This window comes from Panthera pardus, unplaced genomic scaffold (genome assembly GCF_024362965.1).
Source record: "Panthera pardus isolate Hobbes unplaced genomic scaffold, ASM2436296v1 HiC_scaffold_3, whole genome shotgun sequence".
In the NCBI taxonomy this organism is placed as follows: domain Eukaryota; kingdom Metazoa; phylum Chordata; class Mammalia; order Carnivora; family Felidae; genus Panthera; species Panthera pardus.
The window spans coordinates 19,592,562-19,619,198 of record NW_026526876.1 but is presented as its reverse complement, the minus strand read 5'-3'; the positions used below and the strand labels follow the sequence as shown (position 1 = coordinate 19,619,198).

Here is a 26,637-nt window from a genome sequence, read left to right as displayed (position 1 = left end):
GGCTCTAATGTGAAACATCCCGAGTCGTATACAGGTGCTCCCCTGCACCACTTGGGCGGGCAGCCCGGGCGGAGAGACAACTCTGCACCCCCTCTGCCTTTGGACAGCGGGTGAGGACAAGGCGCCAGAGACCCCAGCCGCAGCCACGACGCACGCCGTGCCCTTGGAAACACCAGGCAGCCAGCCGCCGCCCCGAGACGCCCAGACAGACAGACACCGGCGGCAGAGGCAGGCAGGCCACGGATGTGTGCGGCTGCCAGCGGGAGCCCGCCGGGCGCCCCCTGGAGGCGGCGGGAGAGGGGCCCTGGGCGCGAGCCGCGGGCCGCAGGAGGAGCCGAGGGGCTACCAAACGGACGCGGCGGCGCCGGGAGGACGCAGGGCCGCCCTGCAGGGGCTGGAGGGACGCACGGGCGGGCAGTCCCCGCGGAAAGCGGCGCAGGCTCGGGCGCCTCCCCGGCGGAGGCGGCCAGCTCTCGCCAGCAGCGCGGAAGGGGCGGGGGCGCAGAGGCCCTCCCCTTGCCCCGCCTCCCGGTCAGCGCCCTTGGCCGCGGGCGCGTTGTTGGTTTCGGGTTGTCAGGCAGCGGCAGCGGCAGCGGCGCAGGGAGCCTGCGAGGGACCCGGCGGCGGTGGGGGTGCGGCTCGCTCGGCCATGCCCGCTGTCGCAGCCTGAGCCCCTCCACCCGCCGCAAGCATGAAGGACAGCAGGGACTCCAAGGACCAGCAACTCATGGTGAGACCCCGACACCCTCCTCCTCCTCGCCCCCGACACCCAGACCCTGACTCGGCGTCACCACCTGTACCCTCACCACCACTAAGAGGACACTGAGGACAAGGGATGGGACTGTCCAGGGCAACTTTCCCCAAGTCCTGGACGGCAGAAGGAAGGCACCGTGGCCATCCCGCCGGGGCCTGAAAAGTCAGCCTGGCTTCAACCCCACTCTCCCTTTACACCGTCCCGCCAGGGGACCCACCCCATCCCCAAAGCTTGTGCCTATGTCTCTGGGGCAACACTGCTCTCTGATCTAGAAAAGTCAGGTCTTGAATCCAGCTGCCCAGAGAAGGGAAAGTGGGGGTTTCCTTGGGAACCAGAGCTGTCCCCTGGCCTCGTGGGTTTGGGAGTTTAAAGGGATTGGGAGTCACAGGTAGACAAAGAGCCCCCACATACCCGAGGAGCTGGCACGGGGTTGAGAGTGGCTGGTCACTGGCTTGCCACACAGATACCGTCCAGTATTTCCTAGAAGTGCGGGAAGCAGCCAGCCCTCTTCCCTGAGCCCTGGGGTCTGGGGCAGATGAAGAGCAGGCATCTAGGGGTCAGGTAGGGACTGAAGACAGACCCCTGGTTATCAACGATGCCGTGTTGACACGATGAGGGGGAGGCTCAGTGACCCCAAGGCCACCGCCCCTCCCACCTCTCTCCCCATCCCCTAACTTCTGAGGCCTGGGAAGGGAGACTTTCGTCGCCAGCAGGTGGGTGGTTATGGAACCGGAGGATAATGTCACCCCCAGACACCACGCCTCTGCAGAGTGAGCTTGTGGCTCCAAAGAGGAGCTGGACCCCAGCCCCAAGAAAGCCCCAGGCTCTGGAATATTCTCTCTGGCGGTTTAGAATGTGTCTCTTTGAAAATGGCTGCCTTGGCCCACACGGGTGACGTGCCCCCAGGGCAGCGATGGAGAGCCTCCTGCTTCCCCCCTCCCCACAGAGGCTGAGGGGGCCGGTAGAGATGATCTGACAGACAGCAGAGGTCCCTCGGAGGGTCTTATTAGCAATATGTACGCATTCAGCAGGCATTTCCCCTTGGTCAGAAGAAATGCACCCCCTTGTACTTTGGGGGAGACCCGTGCACAGGATGAAGACCCGTCGTCTCTCCCTGGCTGTGCTCTCTCGGTGCCCTGTGCTCTCTCACTCTCACGGCGCTGTGCTCAGTGGGAATGTGGCCGCGGTTGTCGGGATATCACGGTGAAGTTGGGGCCCAGCCCCAACCTGCCCACCAGCCAGCCCCGCGCCTTTAGCTGCGGTGCATCATTCACAGACGCACAGACGGGCTGCTCCAGTGCCGAGGCTCCAAGTTCAAAGCCTTGGGGAGCTGCAGGTGCCTAATTTGGGCGTGGGACTGATGCAGGCTGGAGAAGCAGACTGCTGTGTCCCCTGGGGCTCTCCCTGAGGCCCGGGCTCCCCGGGGAAATTCGCAGACTCAGATGCAACCTGCATGCTGTGGTCCTTCTCCCCTCCACGCAGGTGGTGGCCTTGAACCCCCGAGTTTTCCTTAAGACCAAGGAGGCCTGGGATGCCTACACAGAGGAGAACCCAGGGGGCTCACCCAGGGGAATCCTGGGGTCCTCTCATCTTTCTGTCTGTCCAGCCAGCTCCCTCCATCTAATCTCAGGGGTCTGGCCTTCCCTCCTAGGTGGCGCTCCGGGTCCGGCCCATCAGCGTGGCAGAGCTGGAGGAAGGAGCCACCCTCATCGCCCATAAAGTGGATGAGCAGGTACCCGGGGCTGTGGCCAGGAGCTGCAGGGCAGGGCAGGGCAGGGCAGGGGTCTGCTGATACCTGGCGGGACAGGTACCTGCTCACCGGAGGGGAGGCGGGGGAGGAAGGGTCCGCGTGGCTTGAGGCATCATCCTTCCCCCATCCACTGAACTCTCAGTTGTTCCTGGATGACATCGTCAAGCAAACCAGGGTTCTTCTTCCAAGAAGCCTTTTCAGATTGACCCAAATGCAGCTGAAAGCTTCCCTAGCCTGGATGGGCCCTGAACTCCTCAGTCCGGCCATAAAATTTTCACACACTTTTCCATGTGCCCATGACGTGACTTCCCCACCTCGACATGCCTGCCACCCACAGAGCACATATTTACATGGTCTAGGGCTAAAGCCTATCTCTGGTTCATGTTTTGCAAAGTCCTTGGATGCCTGCTTGTTCTCCTGGTCCTCATGTTATTGTGATGAGGTGAGCGGGGCAGGCCTCACGTCGTCTGCACAGGAGGCAGTAAATATTTACCATGTACCCACGACACATGGGGGGCAGTGCTCGGAGCTGGAAACCTTGCCCTCGCTCTGTTACTTTATAGTCCGGTACAGGGAGACAAAATCAAAGGATTAACCCCAACAGGGGCTTCAAGGAAACGCATAGTGCTGTGAGGGGGACTTGACCCAGCACAGGGGTCGGGGAGGGCTCCTGTAGGAGACGGTGCTTGAGGTGGAGAAGGGAACTTAGGTTGTGCATGAAGGGAGACATTTCAATCAGAGGGCCTTGCCTGTGCAAAGGCCCTGTGGTGGGAGGGATTGTGATGCCCTCGGGTAGCAGGAGAAGCCCGTGTAGCTCAAGCAGGAGAGAGAGGGCCGAGAGGTGTGAGGTGAGGCAGAGGATGTGGCAGGGGCCAGACCACACTCTCTTAGACCATGGCCTAGGATGTCTGTTTGGGGAGGCAGGGGAGGGCTCGGGAAGCCCGAGGGCCATGAGAAGTGAGCTGGAGGCAGACCGTAGGGCCTCTGGGCTCCCCTGGGGACAGGCACCCACTCCAGCCTCTTCCTTCAGCTCTGATGAGCACAGCAGGGGGTGACTGGAAGGACCCCATCCGTCTGGGGAGGCCCCGCGGGAGTAGGATGAATACACCCAACAGTCATGCTGAGTAGGCTCTGCCATTTGCCGACTGTGTGGCCTCAGGCAGGTTGCTTCTAGAAGCCTCAGTTGTCTCATCTGTAAGTGGGGGGCAGCAACCATGATGTCCTCTCTAGAGGGTCGTTGTGGGTTCAAGTACGCTCAGTGCTTCCCAGGTGCCTGGTAGGGGCACACAGTAGGGGCTTAATAGCTGTAAGCTAACATCATCGATCAGCGACTGACAATTCCCCAGAGCTATCAGACCGGCCGAGGGAGAGGGGCCATCCTGATGAGCCAGAAGCCTCCTTCCAGGCAGGGCCACTCCCTGTTTGTCCAACTTGTCCCCAAGAATATCAGGTCCTCGGGGCTGGGACAATGATGGCTCTCTTTCTCTGCCGCTCCTGGCTCCTGGCCGGAGTGGAGGCTGACAGATATTAACTGTTGCTGATGGAAAGGCTCTGGTCTAGGGAACAGCCCATTGTGTGCCCACACACGGCAAACACTGGCTCCTTTCTGTCCCTGCAAGTGGAGAGGGAGGGTCCGGCCCGATCTGGCCAAACCGCGTCTCTGAGAAGGTTCTGGGCCTGGGCCATCCTAACAGGGCTGCCCCTTTGTCAGCTTACAGATGTAGGGAGGGTCGTCTGAGTGGCGTGGGCTCGGGGCTGTCCACATAGACACTGGGTCCTGCAGGGAGAGCGCTGGGCCTCTGGCCTCGAGTTCCTTCTACCCGCACTGGGTTCAAAGGTGGCTCGCCTGGCCTGCAGTTTGGGTGTAGCCACAGCAATCGGCAGGCCGGGGACATCCTAAAACCCAGCCATCCCTCCGCTGACAGAGAAGGCCCTCGCAAGTAGGAGGTGAAGCCACGGGGTCCAAGAGACAAAACGGACAGCCCTCTTCCCTTGCCTCCTACTCTGACCTGTCTCCCATCTCCAGACCTTTGTCCCTGTCCAGTGACCCCCACGGTCTGTCTGCCAGGCCCCGAGGGAGGCTCGGGGACGCAGCTCCAGTGGCTTCATTGATGGGCCAGCGGGTGGGTTTAGCGCTGTCCATTCCTCCTGAGTTCTGAAGCCTGGCGGGCCAGTGGGGTGACTTTGGGAGCGCCCCCAGGCCACCATGGTGGGGAGCAAAGATGCATGACGGTCCAGGCGGCCTCCGAGTGTCCTGCCTCCTCGAAAGCAGATGTGTAGTTGGGATGCAGAGTCTCCCTGTACCCACTGCTTTCCGTCGCTCCCCTGCTTGTGGCCGTCATGACCTGTGTGGCCTGGCCCCACAGAAGGGCTCCCCAGCTCAGCTTCCTCTGGCCTGGGGTTCCGGGCTCTGCCTTTTCTCTGTGTCGGGTGGGCGGCTTTTCCCCTGCCGGTGCGGTCACAGGCTTGGGGGTGGGGAGCCCAGAGGTCACTGTTGAGGGCCCAGCCTCCTGAGCCTCAGCAGGGAGGCCGTGCGGCAGGGAGGTCCTGAGTTGGGAGAGGTGGTCCGAGAACTCCGTCACCCATGGGCTTGGGCCACTGTGAGGGGTCCGAGGACAGCCTCCCTTAGAGCTAGGCATTGTCCTCCTGGAGACGTGGGAAGTTATAGCAACAAGAATCTGCAAAGGGGACCCTCCTACAGGCAAAGTGTCCTTGGGGATCAGAGGCCGTGTGCCCGGATTCTGGGGAAGCTAGGCTGAGGGTGTAGATTTGTAAAGGGGACGGTCTGGGTACCCTGGCAGGCTTGTGGTCTTAAGGCCCCCTTTTTAACCCAGGACCCAAATCATAACACCTTCTTTGAAGGATTTTGTGGGCTGATGGACGCACGGGGCTTCCCCAGCGCCTGGCACACAGTAGGGGTTTAACACATGTTAGTCTGTGTAAGGGCTGAAATGCAGGATGGTTTCCAGCCTAGAGGTGACACCTGGCCCACTTCCTGCGTCCCTGCCTCCGGTGCCAGACAGAGTCTCAGCCCAGGGGTCCCCAGATGGTCACCTCCCCACATATGTGTTCCTGGAAGGCTTTTTGGAGGAGCTTGGTCTCCTAGCAGCACGGGGGTGGGACTGGACCCTGACACCAGACCCCTCAGGGATGCTATGGATGAACACAGACGGAGAGCAGGTGCAGGCTGAGAGGCTGCAGGGGGCGGGGGGGGGGGGGTGGAGGGGCAGAAGCTCCACCTCCTCCCTCCCACTCCCCACCCCCAACCAAGCCCGAAGCCCGCTGACCCTCCTCCCAGCACTTCCAGGCTGTTTACCTACAGGATTTAAGTCACCTGACAATATGTGTAATCCCATAATTAGCCTTTATCTGCTCCAAGCCCCATGTCACCCCGGTGCTCCTGGGGTCCCATCTGAGGGGCCACGCCCGGGGCCCTCAGGTCCTGGCGGGGGGGCCTCGGTCCTCATCAGAAGACAGGGAATTAAGAACCTGCCCCACCCCGCCTCAGAGCTGTTGAGATGCTTGTAGGAGATGGAGTAAGGGAGAGCCCCGGCCACACACACAGCTGCTGTGCAGGAGAAAGTACAGGGTGACAGGTGCCAAGGGCCACCGAGTGCTGTGGGGGCAGCTGGCCTTCCGCCCACTTCCCTACACACACACCTTCCAGATGCTTCTCGGCCCCGTTGCCCCAAAGAGCTGAGCCTGGTGGGGGGTGACTGGGAGGGGGTCTGAGGGTTCCCCAACCCCCCCCCCCGCCCCGTGCCAAGCCATCTCCCTGCCCGTCTTTCCACCCCCTCCCTGCCCCAGCCAACCACCAATCTACTTTCCGTCTCTATGGATCCGCCTGTTCTGGACGTTTCGTATACATGGAATCTTGTACTCTGTGGTCCTTCGTGTCTGGCTTCTGTCGCTGAGCATCGTGTTTTCAAGGGTGGTCCCCACGGCAGCAGGCGTCGGCACCTCCTTCGTTTCTGTGGCCAAGTCCTCGTCCATGGGATAGATGCGGCACATTTTGTTGGCCCCTCATCAGTTGATGGGCGTTTGGGTCGTTTCCCACCTCTTGGCGAATGGGGACAAGGCTGCCCTCACGTAAGGGTGCCCATACTTAGCGGCTGTGTGGGTGCCAGGCAGGTGTGCTAGTTCAAAAGGCAGAGACGTGGGCCCCATTTCCCCAGAGAGGCTGCTTCAGCGAACCGGGGGCGTGCCTGGGAGCCCACCTCCCGCACGGCCCCTGAGGGACTCTGCTGAGGGTGTTCGCAGACCCGAGAGAGGTGCAGCCCTATCTGCGCCCTGTGGCTCATGGTTCCCTTCATCCTTGCCCTCAGGGCCCCCAGAGGCCCGTAGGCAGGTGGCAGCCTGGCCTAAGCAGCCAGCTGAGCCTTGGTGGATTTCTGAGCTCCGCAGGCTCCTTTCCGGTCTTTTCTGTCTAGCCTGAAGGGGACACCCTTCTTGGGAGCAAAGTCTCCCTTCTTGGGCCCTCACAGGATGGTACATTTACTACTAGAAGTATGACCAGCAACAAATCCTCCTTCTTAAAGGAAAAGCAAACACAAATCCAGAAACAGCCTGACAGGGGTGATACCCACCTGGCATCAGGCTTCTGTTTTGCTCTGCCTTGTTTGTGCCCCTAGAATAAAGGGGCTGCACGCCGGGATCTGGGGGCCTTCCCAGATTCTGCTTCTCTGCTGGGCCTTCCCGAAGAGGCTGGCAGTTATTGGTATGGTTTCCTCTTTCAAGGCGATGGCCCTGTTGGCCCTCCCCGACTTCCAACTAGGAGGAACTTGAGGCCCAGAGAGGTGATGTAGCTTCCTCAATGTCACACAGCAGGGTCGCCCCTAAACCCGATTTGTGGCACCCCTTCCCTTGGAGATCTTCATTGCCAGCCTTGGAGGCTTGAGAAGGAATGGTCTAGGTCAGAGGTTTTCAACTGGGGGCGATTTTGCCCTCCAGGGGACAATCTGGCAATGTCACAACCGGGAAAAGATCATGTTACTGGCATCTAATGGCCAGTGATACTGCTAAGCAGCCTGCAGGGCACAGGACAGGTCCTGTCATCGCGATCCAGCCGAGAGTGTCAATAGTGCCGAGACTGGGGAGCTCTGGTCTGGGGTGCGCCATTTAAAGGCCAGAAAGGAGCCAGTTAAAACTGCAAAGCTGGGCGCCTGCGGGGCTCAGTTGGTTAAGCATCTGACTTCGGCTCAGGACATGATTTCAGGGTTCGTGAGTTCGAGTCCCGCATTAAGTAAACTTGAGCCCCACTTCGGGTAAGCCCCACTTCTCTCTCTCTCTCAAAAAAAATAATAATAGTAATAAAATAAAAAATAAAACTGCAAAGCTGATCTGAGCAGCTTAGTGGTTTGTAGCAGGAGGAATTTCTGTTATGCTTTGTTCGAGGTATTTCTCACCTAGGAGATGCTGGGGAGGAGCCTGGTTCTTCATGGGACATAGTTTACAGATTAGACAACGCTCCGCCCAGCCTGAGGCCCCCTACATCCCCATGGATCTTGGGTTTCTGGGCTCACAGTCTGGGACAATGGAAAGGTCAAAATCTGCACTGACTTAAGAGCAGGTCTGGGAGGGAGGCAGTGGGGGCCTCTGATGAGTTAGTGGGGGAACTTCCCCCAGGCCACTTCCCCCACTCCTGGCTTGGCCTCCTGCCTCCCCCCAGCATTGGGAGGCCCCCATGTGCACTGTATGATCAATGTCCCCGTTGACGCCTCCCAGAGGCAGGTGCCCAGCGTGCCGTAGGTGTGAACATTTATGACCCGGGGATTATGAAGGGGAGTGCCCGTGCCGAGCCCGCCACTTTGGGGCCGCGGGAGGGGTTGGCCGAGGTCCCAAGTGGGTTCCAGAAACCCGCACCACCCCCCCACCCCCCCCCCACCCCCCCCGCCTGCACCAGGTGAGCCCGGTTGGCTGGTCTATGGTTCGCAAGTCTGCTGTAATGAAGTTCCCCAGACCGGGAGAATTTAACCACAGAAATGGATCTTTCCACAGCCCTGGAGGCCAGAAGTCCAAGGGGTTGACTCCTTCTGAGGCCCCGAGGGAGGGATCCGTCCAGGCCTCTCTCCCCGGCTTGCAGATGGCCGTCTTGTCCCTGTGTCTCTTCACGTCATCTGTTTCCATGTGTGTCTGTGTCCAAACCTCCCCTTTTCAGGACACGGGCCCACCCTACTCCAGAGGGACCTCATCTGAACCAATGACATCTGCAATGAGCCTATTTCCAAATAAAGCCACAATCGGAGTCTCGGGGGAGTTAGGACTTCAGCATTTGAATTTGGGGAGGACACAGTTCAACCCGTACGAGGCGGGCATTCGCTCAGCCAGGCTGCTTCTGGCCGGCCCATTCTCCGGGGAGGCAGCGCTAGGCGGCCTGGTGGTTGGGACCCTGGATTCTGGGACCCAGCAGCTCTCCGTCAAACCAGCTCTGTCCTTGTCAGGTGCAGCTTTGGCACCTCACCTATCTGATTCCTCGTTACAACAAAAGGATCACGGGAGTTTCTGAGAAAATGTGTGCAAGGCGCTTGGCACTGAGCCTGGAACACACGGGGGTCCTCGGAAAGGCAGCTTTATTCAGCAAACATTCCTTGGGCGGATGCTGGGTGCCGACCAGGATGACATTTAGGGGACACGTTGGAGGCCGCACAGGGGCCTCTCACAGCCGGGGACAGACAGCATGTGCTCACGGAGGGGGCCCAGATGGCTCGCCTTGTGGCGATCTCGGGCCTGTGCTCTGGAGATTCCAGGAGGTGAAGACAGGAGGGAAATTCTTGAGCTCTCTTCCCAACCCTGCAGTTCTCACAAGAACCCCCCCACCCCCAGGGCTTCTGAGCTGAGAACCGCTACCCACAGCTCGCCTCTCACCCCATATAGCCTTGTTCACGCTTTTCTCTAGAATGTTCGCCTCACCTCCCATCTCTCTGCCAACTCCTACTCGTCCCTTCTCTCTTTTTTTTAAGTTTATTGATTTATTTTGAGAGAGACAGAGAGAGTGAACGGGGGAGGGGCAGAGAGAGAGAATCCCAAGCAGGCTCCGCCCTGTCAGCGCAGAGCCCAACGTGGGGCTGGAACTCACGAACCAGGAAATCATGACCTGAGCTGAAACCGAGAGCCTGACGCTTAACAGACTGAGCCACTCAGGCGCCCCGCCTGCTCGTCCTTTAAAACTCGATTCTGGTACCACCTCTTCCAGGAAGCCTTCCGGAAGTGGTAAGGCTGGATCAGTGCCCCTCCTTGTGCTCCGACTGCCTCCTGTAAAGTCAGACATGGGGAAACCACATGTCACTTTCTCTCTCCCCAGTTTACTGCCTGGTACATAGAAGCTTCCTTTGACCTGCACTCCCCGTGCTGCTCTCTGGGGCGGCAGTCACGAGGGCCCGTCCCCAGCCCTCCCCATGGCTCAGCTCACCTGGCCGAGGGGCACAAGGGCTCCATTGTGTGCCAGAGTGGAGAGGGATAGGGGGCGATGCTCGGGAGCGTGGGGCGTGGGCCGGGGCCCGGGCAGATGGAGACCCAGACAAAGGCCTCTTTAAGAGGGGTCACGGCAGCTGTGCTGACAATGTACTGATTCAGGAGCCTGGATATCAAAGGAATCAAATGTCCAGGGTGCCGTGAACTTGTGGTGCCCGGAGATTGTTTGAAGGTGATGGGTGGGCGATGAGCCTCGGTGCGTGCGGCCCGCTGCAGGGGCGGGGGGGGGGGGGCGCCCCTCAGGCAGCCGGCCCTGCCCGCATCAGCAGGAGGGCTGGCGCCCGAGGGGGGAGACCTCCTTCAGGTTCCTGTCGCATCCCCCTGGGACCCGTGCCAGGGGGCTCAGAGGCAGCTTTATCTTCATTTGGATCTGCAACTTGATCAGGGCTCATGCTGCTGGCTTTAGGGCCTCACACAGGAACTGGATCCTGGAGGAGGCTGATAGGGCATTCGGGCCGAAGCCCCGAGGGGGTGGCTGGGGACAGGTGGGCACCCCAGTAACAGCGCAGGCCCAGGCACCCCGCACTCAGCTTGCTGTGCCCACCTCGGCTTTGGCAAGCTATGAGGGGGCCAAGTCAGCGACCCCATTCCTACCCCGCACTAAGCCCCCGCCCAGCCTGTCTGGAGCTGTTCCAGCCTCTGTCCCTGCCCCCCACCCCCCACTGGCTTACCTGAAATTACCTGGTTGGATGAGACTTCCGGGTGAGACTCCTGCAGCCCGGCCTCCTCCGGGGGACCTGCGCTATCTTCCCTGTTCTCTCTCTTCCGTGAGACTCCCAGGAGAGGGCCCTGCTGGGACCCCAAGGGTCTTAGACCAGTCTGCACGCAGTGAGCACGGGTGTGTACCTACCGCAGGGGTCCAGGCGGTGAAGCATCATACACCTAAGTGCTGACAGGAGTGTGGCAGGAGTCCCAGGCTGTGGCCTTCCCAGGACTGGGCCTCCTAAATCCTGGTGTTCAAAGGGGGTGCACCCAGAGGGACCCACTGTGGATCTCCCAAATCCATGGAGCTGAGCTGGGCTGGGCTCCAGGGCGTGCTCCTGCTGCCTTGCCCTCAGCTCCCTTTGTCCCTCAGAGTGACCGCCCTCCCCCCTCCCCGCCCCCCCACCCCCCACCTTGTCTGTTCTCCAGCCCTTTTCAGGGCTGGCGGTGGCCCTGGCTCTCCTGCTGACCCAGGAAGGGAATGCAGTCACTGTACAACCTGGGATGGTCCTAGGACAGCCAGTCCTCCTCAGTGCCTTGTCCTGTGTTAGGCCTCAGTTTACCTCCTCGGTGAGCATCTCATCTCCAGAGTCTGGTTAGGTAGGGCTGATGTGCGCAGTGGGGGTGCTGGGGCCTCACTGGTGGGGAGAAGCCCTCCCACTGCCACATCCCACCCGGCACGGCCCCCGGACGAGCAGATGGCGTGTGTCAGAGCAGGTTCACAAAGGTGCCCAGGAGCACAGACCACCAGGGCCCCACCGTTCCTTAGCTACGCGACTTTGGGCCTCAATGTCCCCATCTGGGAACAATAATTATGAATTCATGGGAGAGGGCTCAGTGGAGGTGAGCCGCTGTTACTACGTACCGGGAGGAGGGGCTGGGTGTAAAGGCGCCCACGCCGTCCCTCATTACCACCTGCCCTCCCCCTGCAAGTAAAAGTTGCCGTGGGACCGTCATGCTGGCTATAACCACAGTCCGGCCCTGGAGCGCAGCTGAGACTCGTTTTCCCCTGGATGCCCCTCCCAAGCCGAGGTGCTCCCCGACACAGAGTCGCCTTGCAGGGGGCACCTTGATGGAGCGGCTGGGGCGGGGGACAGGGACCTGATCTGGAGGCTCCGCTCCTGGGGGGACTCAGGCAGGCGCAGAGTCGGTGGCACCCTGGTGGCCCCCTCCATGGTGAGGGTGGGGTGGCCCATTACCTGCGTCACCCACGCTGTCCCTCCTCACATCCCCTTGAATGAAGACCCTTGAGCACTTAGTCTATGTCTGGTGCTGTGCCCATACCCGCCATACACATATCGCCTGGGCTCTTCACAGTCCTGCAGGCGGGTGATATACCTGTCCCATCTGGTGGAGGAGGTGACCGAGGCCCAGGCGGGTTAAAGTGTTCACACAAGGCCATGCTGCTAACAAGACGTAGGATGGGCATCCAGACCTTGCCCTGCCTCGTCCTAAATCCACCCCCGACTCCAGCCCTCCCACGCATCTTTGAATGTCTTCTGGCATTTCTGTGAGTCTGGGAACTGTCTCTTCCCGCTCCTACCCTAGGCCAAGAGCCTCTGGCCAAGACCCAGTTTTCTTCCTCTGCACCTGTCCTCAGAGTCCGGCACCAGGCTTAGCACACCCAGGACACTTGGGCCGAGGGAGGGGCAGAGTGGAGCTGGGTGCGGAGTGGGCTTGGAGATTGTTCTGGAAAATGGGCCCCTTGATCATCCTTGGAGCAGAGGAAGAACCTGGTGAGGTCCCTTGTGTATCCCCCAGCCACCCCACCTTTCCCCACACACAGAGCACAGATGCCCCTACCCTGCAGGGAGGGAGCCCAGAATGGCCAACCTGGACCTTCGTCCTCGCCTCCAACCCTGGGTCCCTCCATCCACCCCCAGCTCAGGGTCAAGCTGCAGGCACCATTGATAAGTCACCCCACATCCCCCTCTCTGAAACAAGTGGGCAGTCCCCAAGCCTAGCCCACTTCCCTCGCCCCTGTCACCCAGCAGCCAGCGGCCCTGTGCTCCACCCCTGGGTCTCCCCACTGGCTGGGGGCAGGGCGCAGAGGGGTGAGGCAGGCAGGGTCTCAGGTACCACGCAGCGGCAGTGAAGGGGCTGCAGGCTTTGAACCCAGATCCCGGGTTTTGAGTCCAGGGTTCCCCCTCCTGCTTCTGGTAGCTGAGCTTGGACAAGTTACTCCTCTGGGCCTCGGTTTCCTCATCTGTAGAGTGGGAATAATTATGGGCCTTACCGCCTGGCCTTGGAGTGGGGGGTTAAGCAAGTCCCTGCACCTAAAGCGTATAAAGTAGGTCCTGACCCAGAATAAATGTACAGCAAATGCAAGCCATTGTTACTGGTCCTACTTCTCTGGTAGAGGGGCCTGGGGCACCCAGGTCTGGGGCCTGGCTGGCTTGGGGCACCATGACGCCATCAGCTCCTTTGACACATTGTCAGTTGTTAGGGAGGCTTCCCCTTTGGGCATCCAGAGCCCAGCGCCCAGATCGGACACCCGAGGGGCTGAGCCTGGGGCTCAGGAGCCTGGGGCTGCGCAGCTCCAAGACCTCCAGCAGGACCCCTCCCACTGCTCAGCCCGTGTGCTGGGCCAGGAGAGCTGAGGTCAGTGTTGCCACTGGTGTGGGCCTGGGGCTCCCGGGTGACTGCCAGAGCCCCCTCGGGGACCTTTGCAGATGGTGGTTCTCATGGACCCAATGGAGGACCCCGATGATATCCTTCGAGCACACCGTTCCCGGGAGAAGTCCTACCTGTTTGACGTGGCCTTTGAACTTCACTGCCACCCAGGTGAGGGAGGGCCTGAGCCTAGGGACATGCAGGAGCCCCTCTCCAACCTTTGCCCCACCCGGGAGGGAGCCTCAGGCAACCCGGCCGTGGACCCTCAGCCCTCCCTCCACCACTTGCTCCCTGGCCTCCATGGTACCCGCGTCCCCGTGCGTGCAAATGTGTGTGCGCCTTCGTGGCTTGTGCCCAGCCTCAACGCATAGACAGACCTGAGTCAGTGCACGGACGCCACCCTCTGCAGGCACCCACACGGCACACCCCCAGGCTGGCCCCACCCCCAGGAGCTGGAGGAAGGTGCTTGGAGCCCATCTGGCGCCGGGAGGAGAGTCTCGAGGAAGCCGACACCCTCCCAGATACCCCTCTTCTTGTCCATCTGGGGGATGCTCCCAGGAGCAGATGTAATGCGTCCTTGGGGCGGGGGGCCAGGAGCCAGCAGTGGGGGCAGGTGTCTCAGGTGTCCCGAGCTCTGTTTCAGGCTGGTGAAAGCAGAGACACCCACCCCCCACTCCCCGCCCCTACTTCTCAGGCTGAGAGCCCCAGAAACAGAACCTGCTCCTGCCCCGGGCCAGGACATGCCTGTGGGTGTGTGTGCTCTGTCCTGCCTGTACACCAGGCCCCTGACAATCTCCTCTTCCCTGCAGGAGATGGTGTATCAGGCCACCACCAAGAGCCTCATCGAAGGCGTCATCTCAGGCTACAACGCCACTGTCTTTGCTTATGGCCCCACAGGTGAGGCGAGACCCTGGGACAGGACCGTATGCCCCTTCTGACCCCCTGGCCTCAGCTGAAGCAGGAGTCAAGGATGTGGCTTGATCCAAATGCCCGCAGGGCCCTCTGGCCGCAGAGGCCCCATCCCCCGCCGAGAATGCCATCCTCCTCGCCACCCCCCCCCCCACCTCCCTGGCCATTTGCGGGGTCCGGCCTTGGGGACAGACTCAGGTGTGGCAGGGAGAGCCCTGGTCCGGCTGAGCCGTGCTTCCGGCCCCCAACCAGCTTAACCACCACCTTGTTCTGCCCCAGGCTGTGGGAAAACCTACACTATGCTGGGCACGGACCGTGAGCCTGGCATCTACGTTCGGACCCTCAATGACCTCTTCCGTGCCATTGAGGAGACCAGCAATGACATGGAATATGAGGTGTCCATGTCCTACCTGGAGGTGAGCCCTCCCCTGACCCCAGCTTCAGCGAGAGGCCCGTAGGGCAGCCACACGCATTCCGTTGGCCCCATTTTGCCAAAACCCCGAGGTTCAGAGAGGTTACACAACCAGGCCAACATCACACGGTAAGTGAGGGAGCAGGGAGTCAAACTCAGGATCCTAGAGCTTTAAAGCCAAGCCCTGCCCCTTTTGCCACAATCCAAAGTAGCCTTGTCCCTGAGCAAAGACCTCAGCCACCCTCCCAGACGATGCCACACCTCAGCACCTCGCCATCAGCAAGGGCCCCTGCCTTAAAGCGGTATCTGCCCTGCCAGGCCACCTCCAGGAACCCTGTGTGCGTGGGTACAGGTAAGACCCGAGTACCTGGACAGGCTTGAGCCCACTGGCCTGGGTTACCTGGCCACGGCCCCTCCCGTGCCCACCCCGCGGGAGTGCGACTGCCAGGCACCGATGGGACAGCAGTGGTGGGAGCGTGCAGAGGCCAGAAGAGCCAGTGGGCTGCACTCCACCTGGCTCCGGGCCACCCTGGCTCCCTCCAGGAGCTGATAATCTCCTGGGTGACAGCTCAGGAAGGGCAGTGGTTGCTCCCAGCCACTGCTCCAGGGGCATGGTGTTGACTCAGCCAGCAAGATGCACTTGGGGGGGGAGGGGAGGTTGCAGGGAGAAGTAGCATAAGGGTTGCCTAGCAACAGGCAGGGCTGGCCATCGGTCAGGTCCCCATCTTCTGCCCGGTGCCCAGCCCACCTGCACAGGGGATCCCACTTGTTTCTGAGGGTTTCTCTATCCGAGGTTCTGGCAGCCGGATGTTTCCCTGTGGACGCTGAAGTTCCCTTATCCCCACCCCATAGAAAGGAAGGGGTCTTTCTCCTTTATTAAAAAAAATATATATTTATTTATTTTGAGAGAGAGAGAGTGAGCATAAGCAGGGGAGGGGCAGAGAGGGAGAGAGAGAGAAAGAGAGAATCCCAAGCAGGCTCCACACTCAGTGCAGAGCCTGATGCAGGGCTCCAACTCAGAGCCGGGAGATCATGAACTGAGCCGAAATCAGGAGTCAGATGCTCAACTGACTGAGCCACCCAGGCGCCCCAGGGGTCTTTCTCCTTAACCAGTTTCCCTGAAAGGAGCCTGGGGCTCCCAGGCTGGGGCTAAGAATGTGCGAGCTCCTCTCCCTTTCTTGCTCAGGAGGGATGGGGAACCTGGTCCTTGCCTGGACCACCTGCCATTGGTCTCCATTAACACCCCTCTCCCCCCCAAACACACACATCAGATCTACAATGAGATGATCCGGGACCTGCTGAACCCCGCCCTGGGGTACCTAGAGCTGAGGGAGGACTCCAAAGGGGTGATCCAGGTGGCTGGAATCACTGAGGTCTCCACCATCAATGCCAAAGAGGCGAGTCTCGTGCAACCCTTGGGGCAGTGGAGAGGGACATTCACCCATGTGGGCAGGAGGGGACGGGGGACTGCAGCCAGGGCTCCACCGGCTCAGCTGGGGCCAGGGTCAGGACAGACGCAGAGAATCCTGTATGACTGCGCAAGCAGGGGGCGCTTGCCCCTGACTTCATGCCTTTCCTGGCTGCGCTGCCCCTGGGGACTAACCAGATAAGCAGCCTCCCAGCCCGCCCACCCGCCCTGGGCCCCTTTGCAACCTCTAAGAGGAAGGACGTCCTTCCCAGATCCCCAGGAGTGGCGTCCTTCCCACCTCTCCACGCAGATCATGCAGCTGCTGATGAAGGGGAACCGGCAGAGGACCCAGGAGCCCACGGCGGCCAACCAGACGTCCTCCCGCTCCCATGCCGTGCTCCAGGTGGCCGTGCGCCAGCGCAGCCGGGTCAAAAATGTCCTGCAGGAGGTGCGGCAGGGCCGCCTGTTCATGATTGACCTGGCTGGCTCTGAGCGTGCCTCCCAGGTGAGGTCAGCTCCCCCAGGACTGGGGAGAATGTTTGGGGGGACCTGGGGGGAGGGCAGGGATGCTGAGCTCCTGGCTTCCCAGGAGATCAGGTTGGGGAAGCCATCTAGGGAGGGTAGGCATGAGGGCTCCCCCTCGGTAAGGGACTGAGGAATGTCACAGAGGTGCACGAGGGGAAGGGGTGGGGGTGGGGTATCCTGGCTATTTGTGGGAAAGATCCTGGGATGAGGAGGGTTTCCCCAGGCAAGGAGACCAGCTGCCCAGGAGGAGGGGCGCTGGGAATGAGCGAGTCCACATAAGGAGCTGGGGCAGGGGAGACACACATCCCCGGACTCAGGGGGCCCTGCCGACCATGCTGGGGAGAGAGGAGGGTCCATTACCCTTTCTCAGAACACCCATCCTCACCCTGCCAGCCTGGCACTGCGGCCTCAGCCCGACAGCACCCAGTACCCAGTAGGTAGGCCAGGCCCCCCTCCTTCAGGCAAACCGGGAGGTTTCACGGTCACCCAAGTGATGAGGCCAGGTGATGTCACTGCTAGCAGATGCAAGGGACAGGATATCGGGCCGGGGAGAATTCAGAGGGTTTCATGTTTGAACTTGTGGAATTGGGCTGAAACGGGCGGGGGGGGGGGGGGGGGGTGGGTGGCGGTTCAAGAAACACACCCCTCTCTGCCAGGAAGGCCTGAGGGCTTCCTGGAGGGACCCAGGGGAGGGGAGCAGCCAGGGAGAGGAGGTGCGCCAGCTTTGGGGGGCCGGGCAGCTTTGAGCAGGGCTTCTTCAGCATTGACAGTGTCCCTGCAGGCCCAGGGACAGGAGGGGGATGACCCCCCCCCACACACACACACACCTCCTCCTACCCCCACCCCCACCCCACTCCCGAAGCCCAGGGCGCCCTCTAGAGCCACGTGCCTATGGTCTTGCCAGCTGTCAGCTTCCCTCCACGTCTTCCTTGGTGACATGGGGCCAGTCTTTGGGGGAGGACAAAGAGCCAGGCTCTCGGCCCTCCCCTGAAGCCTCCAGTCTGTCACTCTCCCCTGAGGCCTTCCTGTTCTCTCACCTTCTTGAACCCTGAAGAGACCAGGCCCTGGGGCACCGCCACATTCCAGGCCCCTGGTGGGGGTGGGGGGGAAGGGCTTGTGGCCCAAGACCACCCAGGGCGCAGGTGAAGCCCCTCCCCCTGCCCCACAAGGGCCCCGGTTCTGCCCACTTGCTCACCGCCCCCCACCCCAGACACAGAACCGTGGGCAGCGCATGAAGGAGGGGGCCCACATCAACCGCTCCCTGCTGGCCCTGGGCAACTGCATCAACGCGCTGAGCGACAAGAACAGTAACAAGTACATCAACTACCGCGACAGCAAGCTCACGCGGCTCCTGAAGGTACCAGCTGCGGCCCTGCCTGGGCACTGGGCCCCCAGAGCAGGGCTGCCCGATTCAGCAACTAAAAATACAAGACGCCCAGCGACACTGGAATTTCAGACAAACGATGAAATTTGTGTTAGTAGAAAGAAGTACATCCCATGCAGCGTTTGGGATATACTTGTACTAAAAAAAAAAAAAAAAAAATCGTTCATCGTTTATCTGAAATTCAGATTTAACCAGGTGTCGTGTATTTTCCCTGGTGACCCTAACCAAAGAGTGGGCAACGGGGAGGGAAAAGCCATGCACTGGACAACCCCCCCCACCCCGCACTGGGCTGCAGGCCTGAGGGAGCCAAGAGCTGCCTGGGTTGGGGGGTTCAGGTGTCTGCTATTTGGGGGCCCGCCCCTGGCTGGGCTGTGTTCGGTGCTTCATTCCACTGGCTTCTTTCTTCTTGAAGCAACCTCGTCATTGGGGAAATACTATTTCCATTTGCAGATGAGGAAACTGAGGCACAGAGGGGTTAAGTAACCTTCCGAAGGGCCCAGGATAATACAGGCTGGAAGGAGGATCCAGACAGAGTCTGTGGCCTAATATCGCAACGGCGGCGTTAGCCAAGCCCCATGTCAGCCCGCCCCCATTACTGTGCCCACAGGCCACCGGGAGGTGGGGATGGTGACACAATTGAGCCTCAGCTTTCTCCCTGCTCCCCCCGCCCCTCCCCAGGGCTGTTCACACAGAGCAAGGGAGGGAGGGGGTGGCCACAGGCCACATTCAGCCTTCATACAGGGGTCCCCATCCCCCGTCTCGCACTCCAGCTGAAACAACAGTGCCATCAGCAGTCAGAAATGGGGGGCCGGGGGGCCCCTTGAAAGGCCAGAGGTGATGGGAAGGGGGGGGCACTTCTCGCTGCCTTTCCTCATGAGGGGAGGGAAAGGGAAAGCCGGGAGGCCCTGACCTGGATCAGATACTTGAAATCTACAAATGGGAATGTGGAGAAGAATCTGGAAGTGGGGAGGAGAGACAGCAGGGGGGGCGGGAAACATCTGGACCCAGGGGAGACCATGTGAGGCCCAACACCAGCACCTGTGGGTGAGTGCGAGCATCTGTGAGTGTGCGTGTGACAGAGCGAAGGAGAGCACACCTCGTGGAGGGCATCATGGACAGCCCGGCGGGAGCAGGGTCCCAGGGAGGTGGTCCCCGGCTGACAGCAGCCCGCCCTCCCTGCCATCCAGGATTCCCTGGGCGGGAACAGCCGCACCGTGATGATCGCCCACATCAGTCCCGCGAGCAGCGCCTTTGAGGAGTCCCGGAACACCCTGACCTACGCTGGCCGGGCCAAGAACATCAAGACCAGGGTGAGGGCCCTGCCTGGAGGGATTCCTGCCACCCCACCCCATTCTCTGGCACCAGCCACCGTGACACTGGCCTCCTTCCCTAGTCCAATGTCACCCCACGCCCTTCCCCACACCCTCAACACCTGCGTGCCTGCCGGAAAGCGCACCGCTCCCGAGGGCCCCCTTCTCCTTGTTCAAGGTCATGTGCCCCCTGCCCCTATCCCCTTCAGATGCCCGTTCAGACGTTTACATTTTCAAAGCCCGTAACCTAACAGGCCAGCAGAGGCAGCTTTCACACGTCACCTCATTTGTTGCTCAAGTGAGGCCAGATTTACTATGCTCCCATCTCGTGGTTTAGGGAAATGAGGCTGAAGGAAGTTAAGTGACTCCCCAGCTGGGCACTGAGACTAGAAGTGGCCCTGCCTGGTTTCGGAGTCACCCTCAGGCAAATGCATTAGAATCCCCACCACCTGCTATAGGAAGTGTCTTTTTTTAACATGTATAAACTTTACTTATTTTGAGAGAGCGCGAGTGGGGGGAGGGGCAGAGAGAGAGGGAAAGAGAACCCGAGACTCTGAGCTGTCAGCGCAGAGCCTGATTCAGGGCTCGAAATCATGAACCACGAGATCATGACCTGAGCCGAAATCAAGAGTCAGACGCTCAACCGACTGAGCCCCCCCCCCAGGCGTCCTGGAAGTCTCTCTCTACCCGCGTGGGCGGAAGGGTGGGAATGTTCACCGCCTGAGAGCTAGAACTTAGCGAACGCTCCCCCGACCCCGCACTTTGTCAGCTACTGTCCAGGGGCTTTCGGTTTTATTCCAATCCTCAAGGAACTTAATGGGAGGAGGAGGCATGTCCTTGAAAAAGCTCACTGATAATTCAGAATATTACTAAGACAACAGTACCTGCTGAGGCCACTAGGGAACAGGGAGGTGGGGGTGAGCTGGCAGAACTGGGTGGGGCACTTTGGGGACTGAGAGTGGGACTCTGAAGGATGAGGAGGACAGTCCAGAAGGGCCAGCAGCAGTAAGAGGAGAGGTGTCAAGGGCAGGAAGGAAACGGTGTCTGTGGTAGTGGTGGGGACAGTAGGACGGTTCCTCAACCAGAGCAGAACATTCATGGAACAGTGCTTTAAAAAAAAAAATCGAGATAGCGGAGGGCCCCAGTGAAGGAGCCAGAGCATTCCTCCGGAGCAGTAGGGAGCCAGTGAAGGTGGATGAGCAGAAGCAGCATTTTAGGAGCACGGGTCTGGCAGAGGCAGGGGGTGGGATAGGTTGGGGGGCTGGAAGCAAGGTTGGGGCCATTATCATCATCCAGGAAGACTAGGGAAAGAAGAGAAAGGAAGACCCTGAAGGCAGGCCCCAGTGTCTGGGGTGACTGTACCCTCTCTGCCCTGTTCCGTGCTCTCTGCAGGTGAAACAGAATCTGCTCAACGTCTCCTACCACATCGCCCAGTACACCAGCATCATCGCGGACCTGCGGGGCGAGATCCAGAGGCTCAAGTGCAAGATCGATGAGCAGGGTGGGCGGGGCCAGGCCCGGGGCCGGCCTGAGCGGGGTGACATCCGCCACATCCAAGGTGTGTGCTGGGAGCCCAGCTCAGGCAGCCCTCGGGGAGGGGAAGGGGGGGCGGGGGTCAGGCGGTGCTGGGTTCAAATTCAGACTCGGGCATTTTCTGGCTGGGCGCCTTGGGCTACTCACTCAACTGCTCTGAGCCTTCCGTCCTGCAACTGTCAGGTGGAATCCTCATCTCCGTTTCAGAGACTTGACAGTAATTAAGACTGGGTGAGATCACACAAGTGACAGATGTGTGAGCATTTAGCTGCGGGGGGCACCACTCTGGGGCTACAGCGTAGGTCTGTGAGGCGGCGCCCGGCATCACTGGACCGAGCACCATCCTCTGTAGATTTGTGTGTTGGCTCTGATGGCTGTCCAACAGATGGCAGTAAAGTGTCTAAGGGGCACCTTTTTATAGTTGACATGAAGGTTCTGGAAGGACGAGCTGAAGCCCGGTTCACACAGAGGAGCTGAGAATCACCTTTGGGTCACAGCCTGAAGCCTCGATGTGGGGGTGGGGTGAGGGAGGAGGCAGCCATCTAGGAGGTGTTTTGGGAGGAGGTGGTGGGACAGGAAATGGTTTGGGAAGAAAGGGATGGGGGGGGGGGGGTGGCGACCCAGGCCCAGACTTCCCCACCTGACCCTGCCTCCTCCACTCACTTCCTCTGCCCCCCCCCCCCCCTTCCCATCCTCTGGGCAGCCGAGGTCCAACTTCACAGTGAGCAGGGCGAGCAGGCCGAGATGGGACAGTTGCGGGAGCAGCTCATCAGCGCCTTCCAGGAGCAGATGGACGTTCGGAGGCAGCTGCTGGAGCTGGAGAACCACGCCATGGAGGTCCAGATCGACACCTCCCGCCACCTGCTCACCATTGCCGGGTGAGCACCGCCTGCCCGGGCGCCGTCCAGGTCCCCGCCGGGGCCTGGGACAGAGGGGGCTGCGGCTGCGGGCTGTCCCCCCACGCCCTCCCGTGGTCTGACTCCCCCGTTTCCGGGGGTGGCGGCTGCGGCAGCTGGGAGCACGAGAAGTCACGCAGGGCGCTCAAATGGCGGGAGGAGCAGCGGAAGGAATCCTACACCAAGGACGACAGCGAGAAGGACTCAGACACGGGCGATGACCAGCCAGACACCCTGGAGCCCCCGGAAGTGGCCTCGGCCCGGGAGAGCATTGCTGCCCTGGTGGGCGAGCAGAAGAAGCTGCGGAAGCAGAAGGTGTCTGGGGCTGGGGGCGGGGCAGGGGGGGTGGGGGAAGAGGGAGAGGGGGCGGGGCAGGGGGTGGGGGAAGAGGGAGACCGGGGAGCTCTTGCCCCTCTGTGACCTCGCTGAATTCCTTTTTTGTGCCTCACTTACTCCTCTGTAAAAGGGGAGTAGTCACGCTGCGGTCTTAGTGGGGTTATTGGAAAGACGCAATCAATGCCTTTCGCATACCCGAGACTCAAGAAGTGGTCGTCCCGTTTTAATTAGGGTTTTCCAGATAACAGATCTTTTCCTTCTGTTCTGGCGCACACCCTAACCAGGGGCTTCACGGTGCCATGAGCCCCGAGGGCATCGGACGGGCCGGGGTTGGGGCAGATATCCATGGGGCTGGCCCCAGGCGCAGGCCGCGGTCAGGGTGGCAAGGACGTGGGCGCGGAGGGGCCATTTAGGACCAGCCCCTGGTCGCCAGGCCCAAGACGCGGCTTCGAGGGTTGGCCTCAGAATGGAGCTTCGGCCCAGGGGGGAGCTCGGGGTTTGGAGGGGCGCCGACGGGCTCAGCGTGGGGGCAGCGGCGGGTCGCGGGCCCGGCCGCCTGGCGCCAACCCCCCCCCCCTCCCCCCCCCCCGCCCCTAGCTGGCGCTGGAGCAGCGCTGCCGCGAGCTGCGGGCGCGGGGCCGGCGCCTGGAGGAGACGCTGCCGCGGCGCATCGGCTCCGAGGAGCAGCGCGAGGTGCTCAGCCTGCTGTGCCGCGTGCACGAGCTGGAGGTGGAGAACACGGAGATGCAGTCGCACGCGCTGCTCCGGGACGGCGCGCTCCGCCACCGCCGCGAGGCCGTGCGCCGCCTGGAGCAGCACCGCAGCCTCTGCGACGAGATCATCCAAGGCCAGCGGCAGATCATCGACGGTGGGCTCCGCGCGCCCGAGCCACCCAGGTCCCCACCCCCACCCCCCACGCCCCGGACGCGCGGAGGGCCCGAGGGCACGCGCTGAGCCCCGCTCCTCCCCCCGGCAGACTACAACCTGGCCGTCCCGCAACGCCTGGAGGACCTATATGAAGTGTACCTGCGGGAGCTGGAGGAGGGCAGCCTGGAGCGGGCCACCATCATGGACCGGGTGGCCTCTAGGGCCCTGCAGGTGGGCGCGTGGGCAGGCCTGCGCATGCGCGCGAGCACAGGTGCTGGCGGAGGGGCTCGTGCCCAAGGCAGTGCCCGCAGGTAGCTGGGGTGCCAATGGGGCCAGGCTGGCCGGGACCCCAGGGAGTTCACTCCCCTTCCTTCTTACCCCAACCCCAGCCTTGCCCAGCCTGAGTCAGGCCGCCGTCCCTGGGCATTCTTCTCTAGCACTTGTCCCTACCCAGGGTGTGAGGGTCAGGGCTGGCTATCTGAGGTATCACAAGTGGCCCCAGACGCCCTCCCAAGAGACCAGGCCATCAGGTAGTGCCCCTGGAAGTGACCAGAAGACCACCGTTTATCCCTCGTGAGCCAGAACACGAACCCACTGCTCTCCCCAAACTCTTGGTCACCTTGTGTGCCCTTGTCACCCTGTGCTGTCACCTGGTCCAGGACCAAGTCTTCTGACTGCCCTCCCCTGCCTCCACCTTCCCTCCCCAGGACAGCTCCTTGCCCAGAATTGCCCCAGCAGGAACCGCGCTGACTCCAGAGTCTGACCCGGAGAGTGTGAAGACGCTGAGCTCTGAGGTCCAGCGCCCGCAGAACAGCATCCTCCCGCCCCTCAGCACGGAGAGGTGAGGCCAGAGACCACGTCCAGACCGTCCTGCCAGCCTGAGCCACCATCTGCTGAGCCGTAGCCCAGGGATGCCAACCCAGACTAGAGCTAATTGGGGGAGAAGGAGCAGGAACGAAAGGGAGGGGGAGGCACCCATCTGGAGCCCGAACTCCTGGGTTCTCTCTCCCCTCGGGGTGGGGGTGGGACCTCAATGGGACCAGCCTGGCCAAGAGCCACTCATCCGCCTCTGCCAACCTCAGTGAAGCCAACCGCGTGTTCAAAGCCAGTCCCCGGGCCTGGCACGTGAAGAGCTCCTCTGTGCCCACCCCACCCCCCATCCAGATCGGCGGCCTGGTGACCCAGGAGGTGAGCACTGAGCACCACTGGCCCCGGGATCCTCTGCTGGGGGGCGGGAGCACAGGGTAGACCGCCAGTGGTTGGGATGGAGCCTTTCCAAAATGGCCATCACTGCCCCCCCCCCGCCCCCCACCGAGGCCGCACTGTCTCTGCTGAGTGGGGCGTCTTAATGCCTTTCTCTTCTCAATCACTTCACCTGCAGGTGCCCCCTGAGGATGGCCCAGTCAGCCTGAGCAGCCGGATCAACTCTTCCCCCGACAGCAGTGAGAACCTATCAGAGATCCCCTTGTCCTACAAAGGTGTGCCCCCTGCCAGCCTGAGCCTGGCACCATTGAAACTTTGGTGCTACCCATTCTGTAAAGAGAGGCACCAATGCCTAGAGAGGATTATCCACCGGCTCAAGGACACACAGAGAGCTGACAGCACAATCAGAAGTTAGAACGGGGAGTACATGGCACTTAGGATCATGCCCCCCCCCCGCCCCCTCCCCCGATAATAACTATAATAGCAAATATAGATGGAATCCCTACTCTCTGGCTGCAGGCTAAGCCCATCTTCTCAGTTAATCCTCACAACGACCCTATGGGGTTAATGTCACCATCCCCACTTTACAGATGAAAGTAAGGCTTGGAAACTTGCCCCCCGGTTTCTTAAACAGCAAGCAAGTGGGAGAGCTGGCCTTCCGGCTCTACTCATTTCCTGTCTCGGCAGAGGAGGGGCGTTGGAGGTGAGGGAGGGGGAGGAATATGTGACCCTGACCCCAGGTTGGGTGCTCCTTTCCGGCTGCAGAGAAGAAGGAGATCCTGACGGGCACCAAGTGCATCTCAGTGAAGGCCGCCAGGCGGCGCTCGCGGGCTTTGGGCGCCGAGGGGCGCCACCTGCTGGCACCTGCGATGGAGTGCAGCAGCCTGTCTCTGCCCTCGCTGAGTGAGGCCGATTCGCAGCCCCCGGGCCCTCTGGCCTGCAAGCGGCCACCCAGCCCCACGCTGCAGCACGCTGCCAGTGAGGACAACCTGTCTAGCAGCACAGGCGAGGCCCCATCCCAGGCAGTCGGGCCTGTCGGCGACGGCCCCGGGCCCTGGATGCGTGGCCAGAAGAAAAGCCCGGGCAAGAGACGGGAGGAGTCCCTGGAGGCCAAGAAGAGGAAACGGAGGTCCCGGTCCTTTGAGGTCACGGGGCAAGGGGTGAGGCAAAAGACAGGGCATGGGGTGTCTGCTCCCCTTCATTGTAGATGAGAGCCTGGACTCCTCCAGAGGCCCCAGGGCACCTCCAGCCCTGCGCCACCTTCCATGCCTCTGTCCCCCGGGCTGGCATGGGGGCATACACCATACGGCCCCGACTCACCTCACTGTTCTCCAACCACCGCAGCTCTCCCGCCCCAAGACACACCTCCTGGGGCCCCGTCCCACAGAGAGCATCTCGGACCACAGGGTGCCCGTGTGTGGACACCCAGCACCTGGTATCCGGCATCTGGGAAAGGTCACACTGCCTTTGGCCAAGGTCAAACTCCCTCCAAGCCAGAGCACGGGTCAGTACCGGCGAGGGACGGAATGGGGAAAGGGAGCCTTGGCCAGCCCAGGAAGGAGGCGTGTTGATTTCCCTGTACCTATGGCTGTCCACGGTTGGAAACCGGGCTCTCACAGAACGTCTATGGGACTGGTCTCTTGGGCTTGTGCCCCTGAGGAGTTCAAGGCCGCTGGATGACCAGAGAGGGGGTGGGAGGAATTCCTAACCCCCTGCTCCCGGCCCTTTCTCTGTTGCAGGCCCTGGGGACTCCTCACCCCTCGCTGTTCCCTCCAACCCAGCTGGTATTTCCCGACGGGCTGCCCGTGGGCCCCGCCTGCCTCATGGCGCAAGCACCCATGGCAAAGACGTACGCTTCCGGCATACCTGAGGGGACTGGAACCTGCCCTCCTGCCCCCAAGGCTGGATGGGGTGTAGCAGAAAATAGGAGGTGGAGGCTGGGCGGATGGGGGTGACCTGCGAACAGGAGCTCAGGATCTCAGAAGGGTGGGGCTCCTGAGGCCCAGGAATCATGAGGGTGCCTGCCCAACACCTCCATGCTTTCGGTGCCACTGGGGAAGGGAGGTGAGCCCAGGAAGCATGGCCAGGATGACAGGACTTCCTGGCCTCCCTGCCCTGAATAGAACCCCGTTGCCAAAACCCTGTAGAAACGTGCGGCCAGACTCGGCCTTGGATGTGGAAGGGTGGTGAGGTGAAGGGAGCTGTTAGTGGGACAGGGCCCCTGGGCTCAAGTCTGGGGCAAGGCCATCCTGGATGGTTGGGGAGGTCACTTCAGTCACTTCACATACTATGGTTGGGGCAGAGGAGGATATCTGGTTTTGTTACTTGGCAGTATAATAATAAAATCCCATTTGGGTCTTGATGGTTATTTTGGAATCTAGACCTTGTCTGGAATGTGGGGTGCTCGTGACTGATAAAGAGGCAATCCGACTCCCTTCCTCCCTCCCTCCCCAACACCCATCTCCACCTGGCCGGTTCCACTGCATCAACCTACAAATACTTGGGAGAAAGGAGTTTTTCTCTAGACCCTCCCTGGGAAGGGTGGGGCTAGCAAGGTCCATTCAT

General features: G+C 61.1%; 1 protein-coding gene across 1 annotated transcript; it reads left to right on the top strand.

Moving 5' to 3' along the window:
• The first annotated feature begins 438 nt into the window (after positions 1-438).
• Positions 439-26,440, top strand: KIF19 (kinesin family member 19). The gene is given in 21 exon segments (XM_053892712.1): positions 439-730; positions 2,406-2,486; positions 13,349-13,444; positions 13,446-13,460; positions 14,099-14,186; positions 14,478-14,614; positions 15,882-16,007; positions 16,329-16,523; positions 17,754-17,900; positions 19,115-19,237; positions 20,630-20,795; positions 21,474-21,648; positions 21,783-21,981; positions 22,600-22,870; positions 22,979-23,100; positions 23,577-23,710; positions 23,952-24,057; positions 24,251-24,347; positions 24,838-25,232; positions 25,417-25,576; positions 25,812-26,440. Coding segments are annotated over 21 exon segments (3,003 nt in total). The 5' UTR covers positions 439-691; the 3' UTR covers positions 25,943-26,440.
• Positions 26,441-26,637: the final 197 nt, after the last annotated feature.